At 36.2% G+C, this 23,562-nt stretch overlaps 4 protein-coding genes across 6 annotated transcripts; 2 read left to right on the top strand and 2 right to left on the bottom strand.

Annotated features, from left to right (window-relative positions):
- The first annotated feature begins 1,985 nt into the window (after positions 1-1,985).
- Positions 1,986-4,057, top strand: LOC116032439 (RING-H2 finger protein ATL65). Its single transcript, XM_031274999.1, has one exon. The coding sequence runs from the start codon at positions 2,085-2,087 to the stop codon at positions 3,318-3,320; it is 1,236 nt and encodes a 411-aa protein (XP_031130859.1). The 5' UTR covers positions 1,986-2,084; the 3' UTR covers positions 3,321-4,057.
- Positions 3,481-12,295, top strand: LOC116032437 (long chain acyl-CoA synthetase 2). 3 transcript variants are annotated; one of them, XM_031274996.1, is made up of 21 exons: positions 3,481-3,589; positions 7,079-7,205; positions 7,308-7,446; positions 7,948-8,011; positions 8,223-8,312; positions 8,406-8,462; positions 8,571-8,619; positions 8,748-8,824; positions 8,951-8,990; positions 9,077-9,171; positions 9,288-9,452; positions 9,820-9,930; positions 10,028-10,115; positions 10,247-10,313; positions 10,433-10,508; positions 10,581-10,698; positions 10,920-11,165; positions 11,276-11,415; positions 11,558-11,740; positions 11,828-11,947; positions 12,046-12,295. In XM_031274996.1, the coding sequence occupies exons 3-21, from the start codon at positions 7,403-7,405 to the stop codon at positions 12,091-12,093; spliced, it is 1,878 nt and encodes a 625-aa protein (XP_031130856.1). In that variant the 5' UTR covers positions 3,481-3,589; positions 7,079-7,205; positions 7,308-7,402; the 3' UTR covers positions 12,094-12,295. The 3 variants fall into 3 exon arrangements, with proteins under 3 accessions (XP_031130856.1, XP_031130855.1, XP_031130854.1); XM_031274995.1 differs by lacking the exon at positions 3,481-3,589 and having other exon boundaries at positions 7,054-7,205; XM_031274994.1 differs by lacking the exons at positions 3,481-3,589; positions 7,079-7,205 and having other exon boundaries at positions 7,238-7,446.
- A 107-nt stretch (positions 12,296-12,402) lies between these two features.
- On the bottom strand, positions 12,403-14,096 carry LOC116032440 (cold-regulated 413 plasma membrane protein 2-like). Its single transcript, XM_031275000.1, has 4 exons — positions 13,852-14,096; positions 13,659-13,766; positions 13,021-13,091; positions 12,403-12,894 (listed from the first exon to the last, which is right to left on the bottom strand). Exons 1-4 carry the CDS (start codon positions 14,037-14,039, stop codon positions 12,641-12,643), a joined length of 621 nt encoding a protein of 206 aa, XP_031130860.1. The 5' UTR covers positions 14,040-14,096; the 3' UTR covers positions 12,403-12,640.
- A 3,118-nt stretch (positions 14,097-17,214) lies between these two features.
- On the bottom strand, positions 17,215-19,374 carry LOC116032438 (allene oxide synthase 3-like). The gene is made up of 2 exons (XM_031274998.1): positions 18,375-19,374; positions 17,215-17,961 (listed from the first exon to the last, which is right to left on the bottom strand). Exons 1-2 carry the CDS (start codon positions 19,372-19,374, stop codon positions 17,453-17,455), a joined length of 1,509 nt encoding a protein of 502 aa, XP_031130858.1. The 3' UTR covers positions 17,215-17,452.
- Positions 19,375-23,562: the final 4,188 nt, after the last annotated feature.

Below are 23,562 nucleotides of genomic sequence, written 5' to 3'. Positions count from 1 at the left end.
CCTAATAATCTAATATTAATATATATGTTGAACTCTAATTGAATATTGGCAGACACATAAACCACATGAATATCCTTCCAAAATACACACACAAACACAAATGCTTTTCTGTAATGGCGTTAAACCTTTGGAGAAGAAAAAAAAACCAAAATTACCGGAGAAAAAGGAGACTGTGAGGTGAAGAGGAAAGGCTTCTAGGCTCTAGAGGTCAAGCTTGAGCTCCTCCTTCTGATCTGAGATATAGTGGAGGATGTACGGGGCGACCCGAATCACGACGACCCAAGCTCCGAACATCGCCGCGTGCGATTTAAGCTGCTTCAAAGCCGCAGCTTTGTCCGGCTTCCGCATGAACAGTCCAGGAAACATTGCTTCTGCTTCTTCTCCTTCTTCCTTTGCGGTTTCTCGCCGTCGTCGCGAAATCGATTCCGATAGCAAACTTCTGGTGCGCGACGACGGACAAGGGTTAGTACTTATGCTCGGCCCAATTGGATTTGGGCAAAATCATCGAGGCCCTATGAGCTCTATTCAAAAGGCCCAATTATAAAATGCAAACTACTCTAGTTGACGGCAAATTATACCATAGACTATAGTCTATCATAACATTCAGATTTTGTATATGTAGTTGATACATTCTGTATCTGCAGTTGACAATTTATGTACTTGTAAATATCATATTATGTGTCAGTAATTATCAAATTATTTGTTTACATGCACAAAAACAGTTAACTTAGGTACAAAATTTCTTAACTGAATGTACGGAACTTTTTGTATAGAGTTCACAATGCAATATGAATCATTGTCCATGATATAACAATTGTTTTTTTAGTACTGGTATAACAATTGTTAATTGACTAATTACTACATTTTAACCTCTCTGATTATTCAACTTTCTTTCCTTAATCATATTATATATGATTAAAAAATATTTTTATTAAAGTATTGTGTGGAAATGGGACCCCTGCCAACCTTATTAGAAAGAAATAGATATAGATAATAAATAAACAAACAAACAAACAACACACAAAATTTAGCATTAAATACTAATCACAATTGTTGATTGAGTGCTAGGGATTAAGGTATGACTTCCGAGGATGAAATCAGACGTAGGATAAGCATTGCAACCAAGGATAACCTTGGGATCGAGGTCGAGGTCGAGATTTGATGACATAATTCAAGAATTAGAGTTAAAGATTGAAAATATAGTCGTGAGGAATAACACATACTAATTATAACGTTATGAGGGTCAATTTTAAAAATCGAAATAAGAGAATAAGGTAGGGATTGCAGTTAAGGATAGGCTTGGGGAGTTGGGGGTTGAGGTTGAGATCCAATTATAGAATTCAAGGGTTAAAGCTAAAGATTGAAAATAGTCATGATGGGCAACATGTACTAACTCTAAAGTCATGAGGGTCAAGCCGATGATCGAATAAGAGAGTAGGGAAAGCATTGCAACGAAACCTTGGGGTTGAGGTTGAGATCCAAAGTCAGAATTCAAGAATAAGAGTTAAATAATGAAAATAGAGTCACTAGTGACAACACGTGATAATGGCAGAGTCACGAGGGTCGGGGTTAGGATTAGGGACAAAAATCAAAGAGTTTTGAAATTCGTGCACATTCATTTTGGATCAAATTTAAAAAATTAATTAAAGCTTTAGTAATCCATTACATAACAAAGAGTTAATTACACAAATTTCCTACTAATCCACTATTCCATTCAATGGGATAGTTACATATGCATCTGAGTCAAAGTCTCGTCCAATCAGATGTTCATACGCCGCACCGAAGCTTTGACTATAACAGCCATTAGTGTTACGCCACATGGATAGCAGTGGTCAAACTATTCGATGATGTTGACTTGCCCATCATAGATTATCTAGTCTCGACGGCACTGGATAAATACTCCTTTGCATTAAATTCAGTAACGTTGACGTGTCTTTCCACAAAAGTCCGTAGACAAATCGTAAGCAACGACGCGATGCACCATAAAATTCCTCCCTTCTTCCATAGTCGCCAGTCAACCCCTCCGTTTCTTTTCCCATTAAACCTTTGAAGCTCTTTCCACCGTCACTGCCAATACCCTAACCATGATCAAGCATATTGCTCCGGCGCCGGCGCCGGCGCTGCACCACCGGAATGTTTCTCGGCGAGCACCGTCGCCTTCCGCGGCTGTATTTCATCGGACGTTTTCGTCGCCGGAGACATCATCGGCGATGAGGTCGAATTCGTCGTCGTCGCCGCCGTCGAAGCTGCGAGTGGAGTTCAGTCCGCCGTTGATTGCGATGGTGGTGATAATCGCCGCGGCTTTCATCGGCATCACCTACTCGAGGCTAATTTATCGGCACCTCATCCACTTCCACCGCCGCTACCGGCGGTGGCGGCGCAGGAGGAGGCGCTATGTGCCGTCGTCTTCGGCCGGCGACATCGAGTCGCCTCCGTACTCGTTTGATCCGACTGACGGCTTCCACGTGCTCTCTCCTTACGGTCTCGACGAGACGGTGATCAAAACTATTCCGCTCTCTATCTATAGCCGGAAGAGCAGCGTTCACGATTGCGCGGTTTGTTTGCTGGAATTCGAAGACGACGACTACGTCCGCACGCTTCCGGTGTGCTCGCACGCGTTCCACGTGGACTGTATCGATATATGGCTCCGGTCGCACGCGAACTGTCCGTTGTGCCGCGCGGGAATATTCCGGCCGGATTCGCCGTTCACTCCGGTGATGGCGGCGAGAATACGGCCAAGCTTGGAGGACATGATAATGGAGAGCACGATACTGGAGCCGTTAGCGGAAATTCCGCCAGAATCTGACGTGGCAACAATCGGGGAGATCACGATGGAACCGTCACCGAGACGGAATAACCAATCAGAGGACAGATTCAACGGTCCGGATTTTCTGCTAAAACGATCGTATTCGTTCGGATTCGAACGGAGCATAGGATCGGAGAGGTTAGTTTTGGAAGCAACCACCGCGTCTCCATGGCGCTACCGCCGAGGCGGCGGTGGAAGCTTCTGGAGCAAACGTTCCCCGTTCAGCTCGCTATCGAAGCCTAGAGTCTTCTCCTTCCGCTACTACAGAGGAATGAAGTCTCCTTTCTTCCGTCCCCGCAGAAGCGGCGGCTTTTTCCCGCTATCCGAGTCCAGCGTGAGATTCGGCTCAGCTAGCGGCGGCGGCGGCGGCTCGTCTTCAAGACGCACAAAGTCATTCGCTAGCCCTATGTTCATGCGATCATCCGGCGCGCCGAACAGCTTCTTCTCATCCAGCCGGCTTAGAAGCGGCGACCCCGAAGCCCTACTCTCACCGGACAGATTCAACCGGCGGTGAAGCGAGTTAGCACGTGGGACATGATGAAAATTAATGATCATCGGGAAGCGCACAGTATTGGGTGATCCACGGAGCTTGAGCGATGGTGGAGCGGGTCGGGTGGGGACATATTCGGGTGATATTAATGGCGAAAATTAATGAGTTGCCTGGCTATACCTATGGGTCATTCTGGCGCTCATTAAATGGCAGGCCGGAGAAAATGGTGTAAGAAAAGGAAATGCAGTTATGGCATTTAATGGGGAATTGACTACTGATGCCATTAGCCTCAGGTCTAGTTCACATCCCACAATTTTTTTTCATAAATTGCAACTTGCACTTTATTTTTACATGCTCAAAAGATAAAAATAATCGTTTTTTACCATTCAATTATACGTTCTGATATGATGTATTGAATTACATAAAGGATATATAGGTGGAAGGCATTCAATTTTTTTTTTTTAAAACCTTAGTGGGGGGAGTGATGATTAAGGTGATCAAAGCTGCATTGGTCATTTTTTTGTTGGATTTATGTGGGTATTCTTTTTGCTTTTTTGGGGTCTATATTGTGGCACCAAGATTATGGTGTGATGGATTTGAATGTGTACTTTGTTTGGTTTTGGTTCGTGGGAATATGGTGTGGCCTAATAGCAACATAGACAATTGATAGTGATGATTTAACAGCTACCATAAGTACACTCATGTATCCAAAAACAACACTTTTAGTCACTTAGTTATGATTAATGTGTAGATTTGTATTATTACAGTGTCACGCTTTAATTTTTCCTGATTAGGCCCTCTTCATCCGCACTGGATTGTTCCAATTAAGGAGCAAAGTGATGAGATTGCATGGCCACTCACGCTAATCAAATTGGTTGAAAATTTAATCATTTAATTATTATTAAAGTGACAAATTTTGTTTTAAGAGACCAAATCATGAAATTAATCACATTTATTAAGTGATATTGGTGACAAATTTAGTCTTTAATTAATCTAATTCATCACTTTGATAATAGAGGACAAAGAAGTGTCATTTTTCTTCTTTAGCTCTTTTCTTTTTCATTTTTAAAATTTTTTGGAAACTTAATTTATCTATAAAAATTTTAAAATTTTTGTGTATTAAAACAGTTAATAATGGTTAATTTAGTGTAATGATATGATATAAGTTTTGATTGTTGTATGTTGGAGTTGGTTTCGTAGAGTTTGGCAGCTAGTGGTTTTTGTGTTAAAAAGCCACCAAAAACTGTGTTGGATGGGCTATCACAGGAGTTCCCATTATTAGCTAATCTTTGATTATTGTGCGTCTTATGATTGTTGTTTATTGAGGTAAAGGCAATAATTGTGGTACAATTGCTTTTAGGATGTTTTCCCGTTTCGAGTTTAGGTTTAAAGTGCATCGTCAAACTTGTACAGATGTTTTGGGCAATCAAAACTTTATTATCTGTTGTTTCCAAAAAAAAAAAAAAAAATTTTTTTTTTTTTTTTTGGGAAAAAAAAAAAAAATTTTTTTTTTTTTTTTTGGGAAAAAAAAAAAAAATTTTTTTTTTTTTTTTTGGGAAAAAAAAAAAAAATTTTTTTTTTTTTTTTTGGGAAAAAAAAAAAAAATTTTTTTTTTTTTTTTTGGGAAAAAAAAAAAAAATTTTTTTTTTTTTTTTTGGGAAAAAAAAAAAAAATTTTTTTTTTTTTTTTTGGGAAAAAAAAAAAAAATTTTTTTTTTTTTTTTTGGGAAAAAAAAAAAAAATTTTTTTTTTTTTTTTTGGGAAAAAAAAAAAAAATTTTTTTTTTTTTTTTTGGGAAAAAAAAAAAAAATTTTTTTTTTTTTTTTTGGGAAAAAAAAAAAAAATTTTTTTTTTTTTTTTTGGGAAAAAAAAAAAAAATTTTTTTTTTTTTTTTTGGGAAAAAAAAAAAAAATTTTTTTTTTTTTTTTTGGGAAAAAAAAAAAAAATTTTTTTTTTTTTTTTTGGGAAAAAAAAAAAAAATTTTTTTTTTTTTTTTTGGGAAAAAAAAAAAAAATTTTTTTTTTTTTTTTTGGGAAAAAAAAAAAAAATTTTTTTTTTTTTTTTTGGGAAAAAAAAAAAAAATTTTTTTTTTTTTTTTTGGGAAAAAAAAAAAAAATTTTTTTTTTTTTTTTTGGGAAAAAAAAAAAAAATTTTTTTTTTTTTTTTTGGGAAAAAAAAAAAAAATTTTTTTTTTTTTTTTTGGGAAAAAAAAAAAAAATTTTTTTTTTTTTTTTTGGGAAAAAAAAAAAAAATTTTTTTTTTTTTTTTTGGGAAAAAAAAAAAAAATTTTTTTTTTTTTTTTTGGGAAAAAAAAAAAAAATTTTTTTTTTTTTTTTTGGGAAAAAAAAAAAAAATTTTTTTTTTTTTTTTTGGGAAAAAAAAAAAAAATTTTTTTTTTTTTTTTTGGGAAAAAAAAAAAAAATTTTTCTTTTTTTTTTTTTAAAAAAAAAAAAAAAAAAAAAAAAAAACTTTATTATCTATCTACTATTATTACATTTCTTAAAGTTCAAAGGGTGTGTAGTATCTTAAATGTTACAAATTTGATCCATGTTAGTAATAAAATTATATTTTTGATTTGTTACATATTTTTTGAGTAGTAAAATCTTTGATATAATTAAATTAAATTAAATGACATATTAAGATAGTCAAGGCCGATTTTTTGATTTGGGTGGCCCTGTGCTAATAAATAAGTGAGGCCCTATCAAAGTAAAAATAAACTTCGAATTGAAGAAAAATTGCAAAGGAAAAAATGCAAAAAACTTAATTTTTGGCCGATATAATCACAAATACATATACTAACTATTAAGCCAGGGTTGGACTATTGGGGGCCCTGTGCGGTTGTACATCTTGCACGCCTTAAAATCCGGCCTTGAAGATAGTTTAACATAAATTAGCGTGCTCAATCATCATCCGTCTAGTAATATTGGTGTAAAATATTATAGCAAGGAACGAAAATTTTATCATTATATTCACCATTTATTTAAATGAAATTATGTATAACAATGAGACCTCCATGCAACATGAAATTATATTATAATAAAATTTGCCATCTCAAAATGAAATGACAATTCAATAATAAGTAAACTCTTAATGCAATTTCAATATTGAATTTTAAATGCTCAGAAATATAACAAAATTGAAACATGTGTTTCATCTCAACTAAAAGCTATGGACTCCAGTCTCTTTTTTAGCCGGTGGCGCGAAGATTCAAAGACCTTTGGCATAAGATCAACTCTAATACAAAATTGAAACATGGTTCCATTTTAACTAAAAGTCTAAACTGGTAGTTGAATTACATTTATGTTATATATTATACTTAGTATTATATATGCTCAACAAACAAAACTGAACGACTGAAGTCTTCAAGCTGCAGTAGTCCAAAGAACTCTTTGTCAATGCAGAATTTGACGACTTTAAACTATGTTTTTTCAAAACATCATTAGTACACATAGTACAGTCTTTTGATGGCCTAACACATGAATTAGTTGGTGGTTTAGCAGATTTAGTTGAAGATTTTAAAGTGCATCCACCCACCAACATCCGCCTATAGTCCTATGGTCCACCCAATCTGAGCAATCTCATTAATGTAGTACAAAGCAATTATGGTGATCCCTGTCCGATAGCGTATTAGCGACAGGGCTCTTGATTGCGCGAGTACGTGAAATCAGGGCTGTGTTGAACGTAATCTGATCCAAATTTCAACAACCCATTTTTAATTTTTAATGATTTTGTGAATTTCTTCTTCTTCAAAAAAAAAGATTTTGTGAATGTTTCATGTGCAAGACGACCGGCAGTTATTGCAGCTCATAAAGGCCGCCGATGAAGGTTAGATGAGATGCCTATCACCGAAGAAGTAATCCTGGAATTTATTGCAGCTATATTTCCCCAACTAACCCTGTCCTCTTTTTCTGTGAGTATTCAAATGCTGCAAAAATCATTTCTTTTTTTGTTCTGTGGACTCTTTGGTAGAACCCATTTTTCTGGTTTTCTGATTTTGAGGCTGAAATGGCAGATTATGTGGTGAAAGTTGAAGAAGGTAGGCCTGCTGGTGATGGGAGGCCCTCTGCAGGACCTGTGTATAGGTGCATTTATGCTAAAGATGCTCTCATGGAAATGCCTGCTGGATTGGAGTCTCCCTGGGACTTTTTCAGGTAATTTTTGAGGTTTCCCAGAGAGCTAGGTTTGGTTTTCATGTTAATGTTCATTGTATTTGTGTTCCTAGTTGATTAGAATGTCAGAGAATTGGGTTCTTTGCTAAGGAAAGATATTGTTTTTGGAGGAATGTATGCTCTGTCAGTTGCTGGGGTTTTGACTTTTGAGTTATGAGTTATGAGCTAACCCCTCAGGAGGAAAGTTTCTATCTTTGAAGATAGAATAAAGTTGAAAATTTTATTGCAATTATACTGTTGTTTACTAAAAAACGATTGTTGGTTTCGAGCTATGACTTAAGCCTTTAGGAGGAAAGTTTCTATCTTTGAAGATGGAAAGAGATATAAAGTTGAAAATTTAACTGCAATCATACTGTTATTTACTAAATAACTGCAATTATGTATTCACGTGTGTTCTCGTAGTTCTACTTTTGCTTCATTAACTATTTATAATGGTGTTATGGTTACAGTGGTTCATGTTTTCAATTTATCTTGTTCTCACAGTAACTCTGTCAAGAAAAATCCGAAAAATTCGATGCTTGGTCGCCGTCAGGTTATTGACAAGAAGGTATTCATAATACGCAGTTTGTCTTGCATATGTGGTAATCGAAAACGTTTGCTTTCTGTCATCAAAGTATTTCAAAGTCACAAGCTTGTTACTGATCGTTAAGTACATCGAAAGAGTAGATAAAGAGGGGAAAAGGAGCTTCCCGCACATCTTACAGTAGTCTGTTTTTATGTTCTACGTAGAATGCTCATTTCAAGCTCTCGTGTTACAGGCAGGTTCCTATGTGTGGATGACATACGAAGAGTCTTACAATACTGCCAAAAGAATTGGCTCTGCTATCCGAAAATGCGGTGTCAACCCTGTAAGGCTGCTCTACTAGGAAAATCTATACACTCGGTTATACATCCGTGAGCTTATTTTAAACTAATTGTATGAATGATTTCTATTTATCTAGGGCGATAAGTGTGGCATATATGGTTCTAACTCTCCGGAATGGATAATGGCAATGGAGGTATAACCTATATTGGCCACTTTGGTTCTAACCTTCACGTTAAATATTTGTTAACTCTTGCTTTAGCGTTCTTTTTAATGTTCTTCTATTTGTTTGATTCTTCCACAGGCTTGCAACAGCCAAGCCATTTCCTATGTACCATTATATGATACACTCGGTATGCTTTCCTTATTCATGTTAATCATGGATAGTTCATAGGATATTGTTTTTGGAATACCCACGATGGGTAATTTTAGAAGGTCGAGTGGGATAAGGATTGTTTCTCGATTTTTGCTTGAATTACAGGTGCAAATGCAGTGGAGTTCATCATAAACCATGCTGAACTGTCAATAGCGTTTGTTCAAGAGAACAAGATACCAGCTGTATGTTAAGTCTGCAGAATTTGATGAAATAACACAGATTTCAGTTTCTCTTTTGGATTTTCTATTATGTCACCGGAATAATGGCCTCTCTGTTCTCAAAATCTTTTATGTGGCTATTCTTTGCAGGTACTAACGTGCTTGCCGAGATGTATTTCACATCTGAAAAGTAGGTTAATCATTAACGTTTGTTAAACAAGCGGATTTTTGCAAACGCATCTTGGAGTAACAATACTATATTATTCCTTTGTTAAGCTATTGTAAGCTTTGGAAATATTTCCACCGAGAAGAAAAAGGAAGCTGAAGAACTTGGTGTGGCTTGCTTTTCTTGGGAAGAATTCAGTCAAATGGTAAAACAAACTTCTCGGTTATAAAGATTAACTGCATACCGAGGGATACCTTAAACACTTCCCCGATGCTCTACGTTTGCTATCGCTGAAATTCTACCGTTTAATCACTTGCCCAGGGAAATTTGGATGATGAACTTCCACCGAAAAGGAAGACTGATATCTGCACGATTATGTATACCAGTGGAACGACCGGAGAACCTAAAGGTGTCATTCTAAGTAATGGGGCATTCATGGCCGAAGTTTTATCTGTGGATCAACTAATTGTGGAAACAGACAAAGCAGTAAGATTTAGCTTGCACTTGTGAACGCTATTTTTTCTTTTTTGAGTACTACTGACTCTATTACAATGTAATATCTGTTCATATCTACTTTCTCAACCTACTGATGCACAAAGAGTCAATACCGCCCCCACTGGGGATTGAACCCATGACCTTCCATATGGGAGAGCCACTTCGTGCAACTAGACCACAAGGTCATTGGTTGAATTGGATAATGATTCTATGAAAACTTGATTTCAATTCACTTATTTGGTTTCTTCATTTCTCCCAGACTATAGTTTCTAATGGTCATCGGCTTATTTAGCTACCGAATATTTAGTTTTACCGCCTTGGATTTTAGCAAGTAATGCCGAGTCTTTGTTTGCTTCAGGCAACAGCAGAAGATGTATATTTTTCGTTCCTTCCATTGGCTCATATATTCGATCAGATAATTGAGACGTATTGCATACTCAGCGGTGCCTCAATAGGATTCTGGCAAGGCGTAAGATACACACCTCCTTCGTTTTGTTAATGTTCTATGAACTTCTAGGCCCTACAATGCCAAGTTGTTCAAAGTTGAAAGTAATCCCGCTTTGCAGGATATAAGATACTTAATTGAGGATCTTGTGGAATTAAAGCCGACTATATTCTGTGGAGTACCAAGAGTTTATGACCGCATATACACAGGTAAAGATTAATGAATCGTTGCACATATTTGCTTCATATTCTTTATCGAGCCAGACTCTTATATAATGAAGTATTGTGAATTTTGATACTTGAATGCTAAGAATTCACCCGCTTCCTTTTGTTGCGTGAAGCCACAATGGATAAAATATTGGCTGGTGGCACGGTGAAGAAGCTACTTTTCGAGTACGCCTATAACTAGTATGTATTCCTATCGACCTTTCCTTTGCTTGCATCAGCACGGGATCGATTCGTTTTCTTTTAATTGCTACGGAGTAGAAAGCAACTAAAGCCGAATATAATGTCTTGACTCTTGATAGCAAGTTGAAGAATATGGAAAAAGGGCTAAGGCAAGATGAAGCGGCCCCTTTCTTCGACAAGCTGGTGTTTGACAAGGTTGGTGTTTTTCGTTCTTTTGCCTTCATATGATAATTCAAGTGTCGTTAATAAGCTGATCATTCGTTTCAGATTAAACTAGCGTTTGGTGGGCGAGTTCGCCTTATGCTATCTGGAGCCGCTCCCTTGCCTAGGCATGTCGAGGAGTTTCTGAGGGTGACGTGTTGCTGTGTTTTGTCACAAGGATATGGTATAACACTTATTCATCCTTAACATACTGCATATGTTATTGCGTGTGTTTCCTCGGTCAGAGATAACAAAAACACAGATTCAGAATGTTTTTAGTGAAATCTTGTAATGCCCAAACTAAAGCATAATCTTTATGTTAAATGCACTGCTCAAACTTTTTGGGGAAAGCTCTGAAAAATAAGGTTGTTGGTAAATCTTCCACTAATGTTCTTTCGATCTCAGGCCTTACTGAAAGCTGTGGGGGTTGCTTCACGTCCATAGCCAATGTGTTCCCGATGACAGGGAGTGTTGGTGTCCCGATGACTACAATCGAGGCAAGACTCGAGTCGGTGCCCGAGATGGGATATGATGCACTTGGTAGTGTACCGCGTGGTGAAATTTGTCTGCGGGGAAAGACATTGTTTTCAGGATATCATAAGCGGGAAGATCTGACAAAAGACGTAGTTGTGGATGGATGGTTTCATACAGGTGAAGTTCATACTTTATTACTCGTTTTCAGAAATCAGAACCAATTTTCTCCCTTCTGTTCTTGACTGAACCTTTGGGAATCAATCTCTGAAAGCGAAAAAGTTTTGCAGGTGATATCGGGGAATGGCAGCCCGATGGAGCAATGAAAATCATCGACAGGAAAAAGAACATATTCAAGTTGTCTCAAGGGGAATACGTCGCTGTTGAAAGCCTGGAAAGCACTTATTCTCGATGCCCCCTCGTTGCAGCAGTAAGTTAACCATTTTGTTTTTGCAACATCAAACCGGAAAACCTTCATCCAGGACGAGAAAAACTGCAAATTTATTTGAAAAAACTGCAAATTTATCTGAAAAAACTGCAAATTTCCTTGAGCTCTCTCATCTGGTGCACAGGTTTGGGTGTATGGAAACAGCTTCGAATCTTTCTTGGTGGCCGTGGTGATTCCAGAGAGAAAGGCGCTCGAAGATTGGGCTCAAAACAATCAGGAAACCGGAGACTTCGTATCCCTATGCAAGAATCATAAGGCGAGGAAGTACATTTTGGATGAGTTAAACAGCACCGGTAGAAAACACCAGGTATATATCCAAACTTCTGATCTATTCCCTTTTCTCGATTTAATGTTTCAATCTCGTACCTAGTCTGAACCAAACACAATCTGTTAGCTCCGAGGCTTTGAAATGTTACGAGCAGTTCACTTGGAGCCAACGCCTTTTGACATCGAGAGGGATCTGGTTACCCCCACATTCAAGCTGAAAAGGCCACAGCTCCTCAACTATTACAAGGTATTTCGTGCTGTTTCCCTCGATTTATATTCTATATATTCTCCGTTTCTTTATCTCTATGATCAACGCCATCTTAACGCGTTCTGCAAAATTTTCAGGATTGCATCGATCAACTGTATAAAGAAGCAAAGGGCGTCTCGGCCTAAAACCCGTGAAGACATGAGTCTGCTTGTTAATGTAGTGTTGATATCATCATGTCAAGCAGATATTAGTATTGTTTCATACATCCAGTGAAGAAGATGATGATTGTCTTCCTATGTCTATATAAACTTCTGTGCTGTTATTACTTATATTCTGAAACCTTTCTGGGAATAAGAGAAGATTGAAATAAGATTCAGATTTCCAAAACCATACAACATTACTTTTTACTATATAAATTTCCAGTATCTTTATGCACACAACAGCCAGACACTAATACATGACCTGCAAGAACTTTGCAGGTTTAGCCATTAATGTGGAAATGATGAGAACTGAATGAATTGTATCGGATGAGATGATTCAAAGATACAGATTACAGGGATATATATAATGGGAGAATCTAATAGAGATTAGAATAGGAAAATCACAGGAAGACTATAATAGGAAGTCAGAAACTGGCAAATTTCTGAAAGGGACAAATAGAGTTTGTGTATTTGCACACTGCAAACTACATGAATGGCAATCACAAATGGTTCTGATTTGGTGTTTTTTGACTCACAGAATGTAAAGAACCAGAGCCCAGACAGGATATACCAACAGGAGGACAATTCCAACAGTGTTTGAGATGCCATGGGCTTTGGTGAAGGAGTTTCTGAACCCACCAGAGGCTCTGATGTGTTCTTGCAGCAAATAGCACCCAATAATCAAACAAATTGCCACACCAACCCACATGCCCCTCAGTGTGTCTGCAAACATCCCGGGAGCGACCACGATCAGAAGGATCAGAGCTGCCGGGGCTTCTAACCAATCTGCATGAATGTAGTCTCGCTATCAGTTTAAACTTATAGTCAAAACAAAAACGTATCATCATTTCATAGGAATCGTTTCATAGGAAAAGTAACTGAAGAATGTATAGTAGGCTTCCATTGTCAGACCTGGGAAATGTCTGGGGAAGAATAGGCGAATGATAACAGCAATCAAACAAACCCATTTGCCCACATCTCCCCTGCGCAATCAAGAACATATATACATGAATGTTATAGCAACCAACCAAATAAACAGAAGAAAAAACATATGCCCAGACAGGTAACTCAGTTGATTTCTAGGTTACTGATTGTGGGCAGGATCAAGTCCGTAGTGTATGAGTTTCACTCTCTTATGAACACCAAGACCATATGGTATGTTGACAGCAGTTGCTCAAGGCATATGACTGGTGACAAATCAAATCTGAGCAATTACTGAGAAGTCAATAGTCCCAAAGTTGTATTTGGTGGTGAGTCGAGTGGACAAACCAAAGGGATAGGTGATGTCAAAAGGAACAGACTGACTATTCGAGATGTGTCATATGTAGAAGGGCTGAAGTCTTAGCACGAGTCAGTTCTGCGACAAGGCTAGAAAGTCGAATTCTCGACACTGGTTCTTATAGACACCAGCATTGGTCCTCTCGTTTAACGGGCCACGCACAGCCACCGTAATTTACCCTTCACAATCCTGTTCAGGATTTGAGAGAGCAAGATATTTCACCTTTTATGGGTAAAGAAGAAAAAACATTTGAAGAAACTATTATGAGTACCTCAAAAAGCTGAAAATCAATGAAGGAAGAGAGAAGAAGATGTAAGGAATCAAGAGAGTTGTGAGCATGTTGGTCCTCCAGTTGGTCCGATCCAGAATCAACAGATAACTACAAAACCAAAACAACACCATAGTACTGTCCACCCAGCACAAAAAACACAAAAACACAAACAGAAATTCAAGAAACCACTTACATTGCAGCAAAAGAAGCAACCCAGGAAAGGAATGATGTCCCAAAGCCAAGCCCACCAGCAAGCATGATGGCATGATTTGCCAGCTTCTTGGCTGCCATTCCAAGCTCCTTCAAATCTGAACCTATCAGATCACTCGCCACTGATGATGAATCAGTAGTCTCCATGCCCAAGAAGCTCTTCTTCCCCATCTTTGCTTCAATAATTTAGCAACCACAAGATAAAGTCAAACTGAAAATAAATATATGGAACAAGAAAACGACCCTTTTGAAGTTTTGAACCTTCACGTAAGTCCAGGAACGTGGCAGTATAGTAGAATATAAAGACAAGAAACTTCCTAAACGGATCGAGTATCAACCCTTTTGCCTCAAGGGGAAATATGCTTTAAAAATAGTATCAGATCGAAACCGGCCACGTTCTGGGATCAGTGTTGAAGCCAAGTCATTTGTAGCATGGTCAAATTTAGGTAAGTATGATTTTTGTATTTAAAGGTCAAGTGTTTACTTTTTGTTAATATTTTTTGATCGAGTTTCATTACATAAAGTCTTTTTGGTGTGATATGCATCTCTCGTATGGTTTGCAATGTTAGGTGCTAAGTGCTAGTTTGGCTGTACGGGGCGCTTAGCGTCTATATGGCTGAGTAATCCGAGTATATAGACTTCACTTTTCTCACTCAGTTATAATCTTCCAAATTAGTCTGCATATGTTAGATGGTTAGTTGAGTACATGGTTGTAGAAATATAGAAGAAGAGTAGTCAAACATGCAAAAAAAAAAAAAAATCACTGGTTCGAGTTGAACGCCACCTCGACCGAGTTGGACACCGACTCGATCAAGTTAGGTGCTTAACTTGACCGAGTCGACGCTTAATCGGCCCATTAGTTGGTCAGCCGGCTAAAAGTTACCTAAGGCTGAAATCACCTCTTCTTAGGGGTGCACAGTTAGTGCCTAGTCCGATTTTATTATAAAACTGATGGTTTATGGCTTTATGCGTTATTACACTAAGATGTATAAGTGATTAGACATATATTCTTTTATTATTAAAAAAATATGAAAACTTGTACTTAGGCTTAGGGTATTATAAAAGTTATCCATTTTTAAATCTCATTAAAAACTGTATATTGTTTATTGTATAGTCAAGGATCAGATATGCACAAAATTGAAAATGAAATGGGTCTATGAAAATGAAGGCCACGTGGAGGCAAGTTAACGATGGTGGACGAGACGACGTAGGCAGGCTGCCTTGTCGGATTGATATTCTTCATTTTTAAAAGGATTGCGTCACAGTATTTGAGATTTTTCGTCGTTTCTATCAAACTTTTAATAGAGAAGAATCAGAAGATAAATTTAAAGATATACGGAGTATTTTTGATGGAAAATTAGGAAAATAGTAAAATACTATATATACTATTATTTTTTATTCTTACATACAAAATTTTGATGTAATCGCCTTCTACCTTGCACCGTCAATTCATCTGCCTTGCACCCCTCCTTCCATAGTCATCGCTCCTCTTTCTATATTCATACCTCTCCTTCCATACCTTTTCGGGCCACTGTGCCTTGCTAGTCCAACAAGATATGAGCCATCCTCTTAACCTCTTTCAACACTCTCACTTGAGCCAAGACTTATCCCATAAAATTAGTTCCCGGAGTCCCATGGCTCCATAAGCTTCGTTGATAGAAGGAGGCAAGGAATTATCGGTTGTTATGTTATGAACCCGGATCCACCTTGTAAAATTGTGAATATAGAGGTAAAAAGTTGTGAAGATTGAGTAATGTAATTTTGTATATTAAAATCTAAAATTGTGAGCATAGACCCAAAGTGGACTCGATCCATAGCATAATTTCTTGGAATTATTATATGGGCTTGAACTTGGGTACAAAGCATGTTCTGACTAAATAAAAATAACTAATTGGGCTTAAGGTAGTGGGTAAACAACATTTTATTAACTATACTAACGTAATAATAATACTAAAAGCCCAAGCAAAACTAATTATTAAAATAAATAAAAGAATATACAAAAATAACCAAAATTATGTAAATGAATTATAAAAAGAATTTGTATAAATTAACAATAGAAATAATGTTTATCAATTTCAAGTATTTCCAAATTAGTGTTTATATTTTGTGGTTGCTAATGAAATTAAGTTATCAATTTTTTTTTTATAGATAAATTCGTAATTATTATTTAAATGTGTATATTTCGTAAACCTTACTCATACTTAATAGTTCACAAATTATATAAGAAACGTTTGTATGAGGTAAATCCTACTCGTGTGTTATAGCTCACAAAGTCACAATCACACAAAAAAAAATAAACTGCATGAAGAAAATAATGTGTAATGAACTCAATCAAGAGGTGCTAATAAGAATTGAATTCGTGACATTTAGATACGAGATTCATGTTTAATTATATTCCGCCTACTTAATTGTCTCTTTCGGAACAAAGTTATTAACTATTTTGTGTGTGTGTTACATCGCATTACAATTTACAACATAACTAGAAGTGTTCCACCGACCACCATAGAATATTCATGCAGAACATACAAAAATATTAGGTAAGATTTGTATTTTATTATATTGTTTTGGAATGATAACAATAGGTAAACTAACTAATGAATTGTTTTAGTATTCACGACGAAGGGAAAGAAGAAGAAGAAGATCAGATTTATTAGTCACATTTGAAAAGTATTTGGAATGAATCCATTACAAGCATAGGGAAGACGAAATATAGCCAAATGCAATGAATGATAATTGATAAGAAAGCTAGCCCTCTAATTAGGACGGAATCAAAAAAAAAAAAAATTATAGTGGGGCGATGTTTAAATGAATTAAAAAATATCCTTAACAAAAATAATAAAAAATTAATAATAATGTAATTTTAAATATAATATATATTTTTAATATATTAAAAATATATTATTTATATGCTGAAGATACATTATTTGATAGTATGATTCATAAAGTTGTGTAGAACATGATTGGCCTCCGATATATTGACTTTAAGAGAGGTAATAACACATATTTAAGAGGAAAGTCCTATATGCCGCCCTTGAATTGGGTATAACTCAAAGACTCAAAGTGCATGTAAGTTTCATGCATAAAACATTGAAACATGATCAGGAGACAGCGGCGTAGGCATGCATGTGAGCCCACTCCACCCCCCATTCCACTCACCCCACTCCAAATTTATGTTTTGTTATTGAATTGGAAGAGTTTGGTTAGTTATTTTGAAATATTATTATTTATTTTTTATTACATTTAAAATTGTTATTATTGTAAATGTTATATTCTAAACAAAAAAATTAAAATGTTTAATTATACAATTCTATTTATTTTTAAGAAAATGAACCAAACACACAAACAATTTTCTGAAGTGCAACCAAATATGGGGAATGCAAATATTTTCTGAAAAATGACTCATTTTTCAATTAGACAATACATTGTATAATTATGTATAGTATATATAACACTGTACTATCATGTGATCCATACTAATGTTTGACATTGCAAACTTTTGCTATAATTCAAGCCCCTTAGCTTACATGAATTTTCTGACTCCCCACATGGTATAATTATAATTCTTGAAATTTGTTGAGTTGCTTTCAGAATTCTCCGATGTTGTTGTGAAGATTATGTTTTGTAAATGATGTGATTGTCACTGATGAACCCAGCGGGAGTTTTTCCCATTGAATTTCGTAGGAATCGTAGCGAAGAAAAAGCTCGACCAGCATTAGCCTAGCCATGAGGACCACCAGTTCTTTCCCCGGGCACTGTTTGTCGCCGGCCGCCGGATTCTTGGTTTCCCGGCCGTTGGACCAGTAGAGGTAATGGATTAGCTTCTCCCCGCCGTCGTGCAAAAACCTATCCGGGATGAATTTCTCGGGATCTGTGAACACTTTTGGATCCTTTGTAGCAAAGGGCTGATACCCAAAGATCATTTCTCCTTTATTGATCAAAAACGATGATTCGTGGCTCCGTACTATGATGTCGTCTCGGGCCTTGCCGTACTGGTACGGAACCGGCGGTTCAATCCGGAGAACCTCGTACACCACTGATTTTGTTAGCTTCATCTTTTCCAGTGCTTTTAAGGTTACGCCGCTTGCGCCGCATCCTGTAAGCACATCATCCACATTTAAGCATGTTATATGTGGCAATAAACATAAACTCACTAATCTCCACCTCCTAAATAAAAAAGTGTTTTTTAATTCTCTCAATACTTTAGATGGTGTATGAGTGGTGAACTAAACATAAGAGAACTATAAGTTATTGTCAGTATGGACAGCTTAACTGGTAAAATGGTCAAATTTAAAAGAAGAGATCACTAGACCAGGGATCAGTCTCACAGTGACAGTGGGAGCAACCTCAATTTACATCCTCTCAAATGTTTTGTAGGCTAAGACGTGGAGGTTTGAGGTTGAAAAATATTAATATATACTTAATCAGCCTAAATAATTTCTCCCACATTCATATTATTATTTATGATAATATTCCTAATAATAATAATGCTAAAGGAAAACGTTACACCTTCTTCCTTGACAATGGTTCTGATTTCGTTGGCAAGGCGGCGGTGTAAATTTTCGCCGGCGGCGCCGACCCACTTTATCAGTGTGGGAAAAAAGGCTTTCATGCCGCCGTAGGCGTTGAATCCGGCTAGGAAAACCAAGTTATGGAGGGCTTCGTCTCTCTCCACGCCGTTTTTCTCGGCTTCGTCGAGAACAGAAGTCGCCGACGCCGCGAAAACCCGACTGAGCTTTTCATAGCTCGGTTTCACGGCGAAAAACGGCCAGGAAAATGTGTGGAGGAGTAAATCTTCTAGAAAGTTCGGGAGGAACTTTAAGCCCAGAGATATCAAGGGAGAAAGCTGAAAGGCTATCCATGAATCCATCAGTTTTGCCCCGCCGTCTCCGAGCTCCGTCTCCGACGGATTCTTGTTGCAAAACAACCGGAAAACGAACTCAAACGACACCGCATCGCTGGCCGGATTAAACCCCGCTTTCCCTTTCTCGGAAACCTGGGTTTCCAGGCTGTCAAAGAGGTTACCTAGGCAGCTCCGAAACAATGGGATAAACCTCGTATTAAGCCTGGCCAAGACCGAAAAGAAAAACGCTTTTAGCGTTTCGTGTCTTGGCTCGGAAGTGTCTAGAAACGCGCAGGGACGATAGCCGCCGAAGAAGGCGGTGGAGGGCATGAAAGTTCCGTCTAGAACATTCTTTTTCTCAACCTTGGAGTTGTCGAAAAGAACCGGAAAACTAACGGCGTCGAGTAAAACGACAACCTTCGAATCCTTGGAAATAAACGGGCCCGGCGGCATGTTTGTTCGGAAAACAGTGGAGTTGTACTTTTTCATTTTGGCGAGGAAAAAGTTGTTTTCTCCTTCATTATAAAAGTAATCATATCTGTCTCTAATGGCTCCAATGAAGGAAGATCCGCCATAGCTATAGCTTCCTGGGATTTCTCGAAGTGGAAGGTTAGAATCAGGAGAAATTTGGAAGGGAATAGCAGAAGAAGAAGAAGAAGAAGACATTGTTTTTGTTCAATACTAAGATAAATATGGCTATGGTTCTTGGGAGAATATATAGAAGTGATGAATGTATGTGTAATATAAATATAGTTTGGAGTATGCTTAAAGGAGTTGTAGGTAATGTTACGTTGCTTAAAGGTTGAACTATATGACATAATATTTTTTAATTAAAAAAACGTTTTCAATGATAATAGGCCATCATATATATCTGTGGTCAATTTGGAAGTTGCAGTGTGCGAATAGGAGGAAACAAGAAGGAAATTTACCCAAAATACTAGGTGGATTCAATTTTCGATAAGTCCGATTTTTTTACTCACCCTTAAGAGTGTTTAGGAGTGTAATATCATTTTAATTAGATGGAGAGTTGCTAATTTTACGACCGAGAACTGGTGATTGGCTAGCTAGTACAACCCTAGCATTAGGCAAAATGTATAAAAGAGAGGAAGTCATAGACAATACTTATTAAACAAGAAATACGACAGTAAAAAATTTTGTGAGACCGTCCCACGAATCTGATTTTGGATCATTCTCTATGACTCTATGAGACATGTCTGATCAAGATACAATGTAGTATCTGTTCACAGTTATGCTTAGACCTGACAATTCGTGTATACGGGTTCATTAACGGGTCGACACGATAACGACACGAACACGATAAAGCTAAACATGGACACGACACGTTAAGGTTAATGGGTTCAAATTTTTAACATGAACACGAACACGATTTGTTAACGGGTTAAGCGGGTTGACACGATAGACACGTTTTGTTAACAGGTTTCGGTTCGTTTCGACACGATATGACACCAAACCTGTTTAAACCCGCTAAATCTATTAATATATTTAAAAAAACTAAAATTTAAAGTTAAGTTATATAAAAAAGAAATAAAACCTACCATTCAATCCATCAAACAAACTAAAAAAATATATTCAATTTATAACATTCATACAATGATAAAATAACATCCAAAACTCATAATTAAAGAAGTTCATATTAGTTTTTAGAATAAAATTGAAAATAATAAAAATTCAAATTTCATATTGTTGAACATTAATCATTGGTGTAGGATCTTGGCCTAATTGAGTAAATTCATCATTAGTTCTTTGCGTGTTCTAAACGGGTTTGTTTAAACGGGTTAACATGATAATATTAACGGGTTGACCCGTTAAGACACGAAACATAACGAGTTCTTAACGGGTCAACCCGTTAAAGACCCGGGACACGTTAAGGCTAAACACTAACACGTTATTTTCGTGTCCGGTTTCGTGTCGTGTTAACGGACCGTGTCCATAATTGCTAGGTCTAGTTATGCTGTAAAATGTCTTTGACTGATTGTTTATATAAAACAATTACTTGTTGCTTCATTTGTAGTTTGTTATTGCTTCTTTGTAGGATGGTAACGTGCACTGTAAAGCAATGTACCATAAATGTAGTTTTCTTTTCCTTTTTGATTTTACCATAAACGTAGTTATTGTTATTGGAAGTGTGAATTCCTTGTGTGTGTGTATATATATATATATATATATATATATATATATTATTTTTAATTGTATCTTACATCTACCAACTATATGACTATTTTTAATTCAAGTCTGAATAAGTTGTATTCTATTTGAATATTGTAGGTTTCAGGTTTAAATTTTGTAAATAGAACAATATATGTGAGAAAATTAAAAAATCCCAAAGGGTAGAAATGACAAATGGGCTAGGAAAATCTAGCCCAACCCACTATATGTTAGTCCAAGAATGGGTCATTGTATATAGTGTCGGATTCAGTTAGCAGGTGTCGAACTATAACTCCGCTCCAAATTGTGTCTGGTTTGAGGTAAATTGTGAGTGTGCCTCAACTAACGTACTGATTCTGCTCCAAACTATGTATGGTTTGGGGTAAACTGTCAACGTGCCTCAACTAGCGTACTAGCTCCCGCCCAAATTCATATCACTCTTTTTCAAATCATGTATTGTGCAACATCAAGAAATATAGTTGATGGAGTAGAATTTGAGAGTTACCATAGTAGAATTTGTAAAAGTATTATAACTTTTCTTTATTAAAACACATTTTGTGCGATGATTGGTAATTTGTGGTCCAATAAAACACATTTTGAACGATGTAGGTAATTTGTGGTCCAATTGGCAGCGGCAGTGTACGAATAAAAGGAAACAAACAAATGCAAAGTTGTATTGGACAACCTATGCCCAATCATCTCTCAATGCTCCAATGTAATCACCATCTTATCTTATCTTATAAATATGAGCATATTAGAGAAAATATAGTTTTTGACCATTCAATTGTATCACTTTTAAAAATTTGATTTGTTGTAAGTTAATTTAAACAAATGTAGTTTCTTAATTGTTTATAATGTTACACTTTTAGTCTCTAGTACTATATAGTTGTCAAACTCCATTAGCAAATTATTTTTTATGAGGTTATATTTGTCACTTAAAATTAATATCCATGATTAAAAGTTTCATTCTCTCCACGTGAGCGACATTTTTAATAGTGAATATTGATTCTAAATGATAAAAATAAAATAATATGTTACTGGAATTTGACAATTATATAATAATAGGGACTTAAAGTGAAACATTATAAACAATTAAAGGACTAAATTTGTTTAATTTAAATTAACTTACATGGATCAAATTTCTAAAAGTAAAACAATATTGAAAAATATTATTAATTGTTATTTTTTTGGAAACATTATTAATTGTTATTAAAGTCATTAATTTGTTAAGGACAATTGACCAAAGAGTAGAGCATATTATTGATTTTTATTAAAGGCATCAATTTGTTAAGGACAATTGACCAAAGAGTAGCGATTAGTCCCATGAAACAAAATATATTGTCCCGTTTGTCTAGCCTTGCCTAATTCTGATAACATTAAAAATCTTGACTAATTCCTATAACTTTAGAAGTCACAATTTCACAATTTCCTTAGACACGACATTGAGCTTTAATGAAAGGAGTGGTTCACTCAAAATGATTGAGTATATGAAACATGGTTATCGTATTAGAAGATCACATGTTTAACTATTGCCAACACATTATTAGTATAATCCGTCACATAGGATTTTCCTAGTAAAACTTTATATCTTCTATATGATTTATGAGCTATTACACAAGAGAATGAGAAAAGATTTACCTAATGCATATTCTCAAATAGTGGCAATATGTTTCCCCCGTTACCCCTCAGTGAATGATGTAACAAAATATGTTGCCATTTTCTTATCATTTGTCAAACCTTGCCTAATTCGAATAACTTTAGAAATCTTGCCTAATTTATATAACTTTAGAAGACATTGTTTCCTTAGACACGACATCAAACGGTTTGCCTAATTCGAATAACTTTAAAAATCTTACCTAATTTATAAACTTTAGAAGACATTGTTTCTTTAGACACGACATCAAGCTTTAATGAAAGGAGTGATCCACCCAAAGTGATTCAAGCTTTCCCTTAATGAAAGGAGTGGTCCACCGAAAGTGATTCAATAATGAAAGGAATGGTCTACGCAGAGTGATTCAATGAATGAAACATAATTCTCGTGTGAGATTATATAATCTTAAAATGTTGATACTTGTAAAAAATTATCTATTATCACACCTTTTTATATTCATTAGTTACTTAATCAATCTTCATCACCAAGAAGCTCTTCTTGCTTCAAAATTTTAGAAATTTGAAATGGGAAAAAGATAAATGTAGTGTTTGATAGATGGTTGAGAAGCCAAAATTTGGCTAGTTTGACTGGTCAATATGTGACCATTCAGACCAAATCTAATCATAAACTGGAATTGCAGGATTATTCATTCATAATTTCATATCAAGGGAAAAAGAGTCACATTCAAAGCACCTTTCCATGGGTCTATATAGTACTGTAAAAATGGGCCGAAGCCCAGACCCACCCTGCGATGAGGCGGGTTAGGGCTACCAAAAAATGCTCTGCGAAATAGTGGGCTTAACGGGCCTGGCCCGCTATCTAAGAAACCAAAAGGACAATAATCAATGGTGGGTGGCAGTGCTCTCAACTAGTTCTACTGCCCAGACTGTTCACACAATAGAACACAATGACACAAAAAATTAGTATAAACGAGAGCTATTTCGTTAAGGGCTAATAGTGAGAATACATCGTGCTATTGGTCTTTGTTGCAATTCACCTTTCTCCAATAGCGCCAGAGAAAACGAAGACCTCGGTGT

Source organism: Ipomoea triloba, chromosome 10, assembly GCF_003576645.1.
Source record: "Ipomoea triloba cultivar NCNSP0323 chromosome 10, ASM357664v1".
Taxonomy (NCBI): Eukaryota; Viridiplantae; Streptophyta; class Magnoliopsida; order Solanales; family Convolvulaceae; genus Ipomoea; species Ipomoea triloba.
This window is presented reverse-complemented; position numbering and strand designations above follow the sequence as displayed.

Bases quoted from the DNA above. Each gene is read 5' to 3' on its own strand.
- LOC116032439 (XM_031274999.1), top strand. From the start codon at position 2,085: ATGATCAAGCATATTGCTCCGGCGCCGGCGCCGGCGCTGCACCACCGG.
- LOC116032437 (XM_031274994.1), top strand. From the start codon at position 7,301: ATGGCAGATTATGTGGTGAAAGTTGAAGAAGGTAGGCCTGCTGGTGAT. The intron at 10,116-10,246 runs GTAAAGATTAAT...TGTTGCGTGAAG, and splicing joins TTATGACCGCATATACACAG to CCACAATGGATAAAATATTG. The intron at 11,741-11,827 runs GTATATATCCAA...ACAATCTGTTAG, and splicing joins GCACCGGTAGAAAACACCAG to CTCCGAGGCTTTGAAATGTT.
- LOC116032440 (XM_031275000.1), bottom strand. From the start codon at position 14,039: ATGGGGAAGAAGAGCTTCTTGGGCATGGAGACTACTGATTCATCATCA. The intron at 13,767-13,851 runs GTAAGTGGTTTC...TTGGTTTTGTAG, and splicing joins GTTGCTTCTTTTGCTGCAAT to TTATCTGTTGATTCTGGATC. The intron at 12,895-13,020 runs GTCTGACAATGG...ACATTCATGCAG, and splicing joins CTTCCCCAGACATTTCCCAG to ATTGGTTAGAAGCCCCGGCA.
- LOC116032438 (XM_031274998.1), bottom strand. From the start codon at position 19,374: ATGTCTTCTTCTTCTTCTTCTTCTGCTATTCCCTTCCAAATTTCTCCT. The intron at 17,962-18,374 runs GTGTAACGTTTT...ATGTGCTTACAG, and splicing joins AACCATTGTCAAGGAAGAAG to GATGCGGCGCAAGCGGCGTA.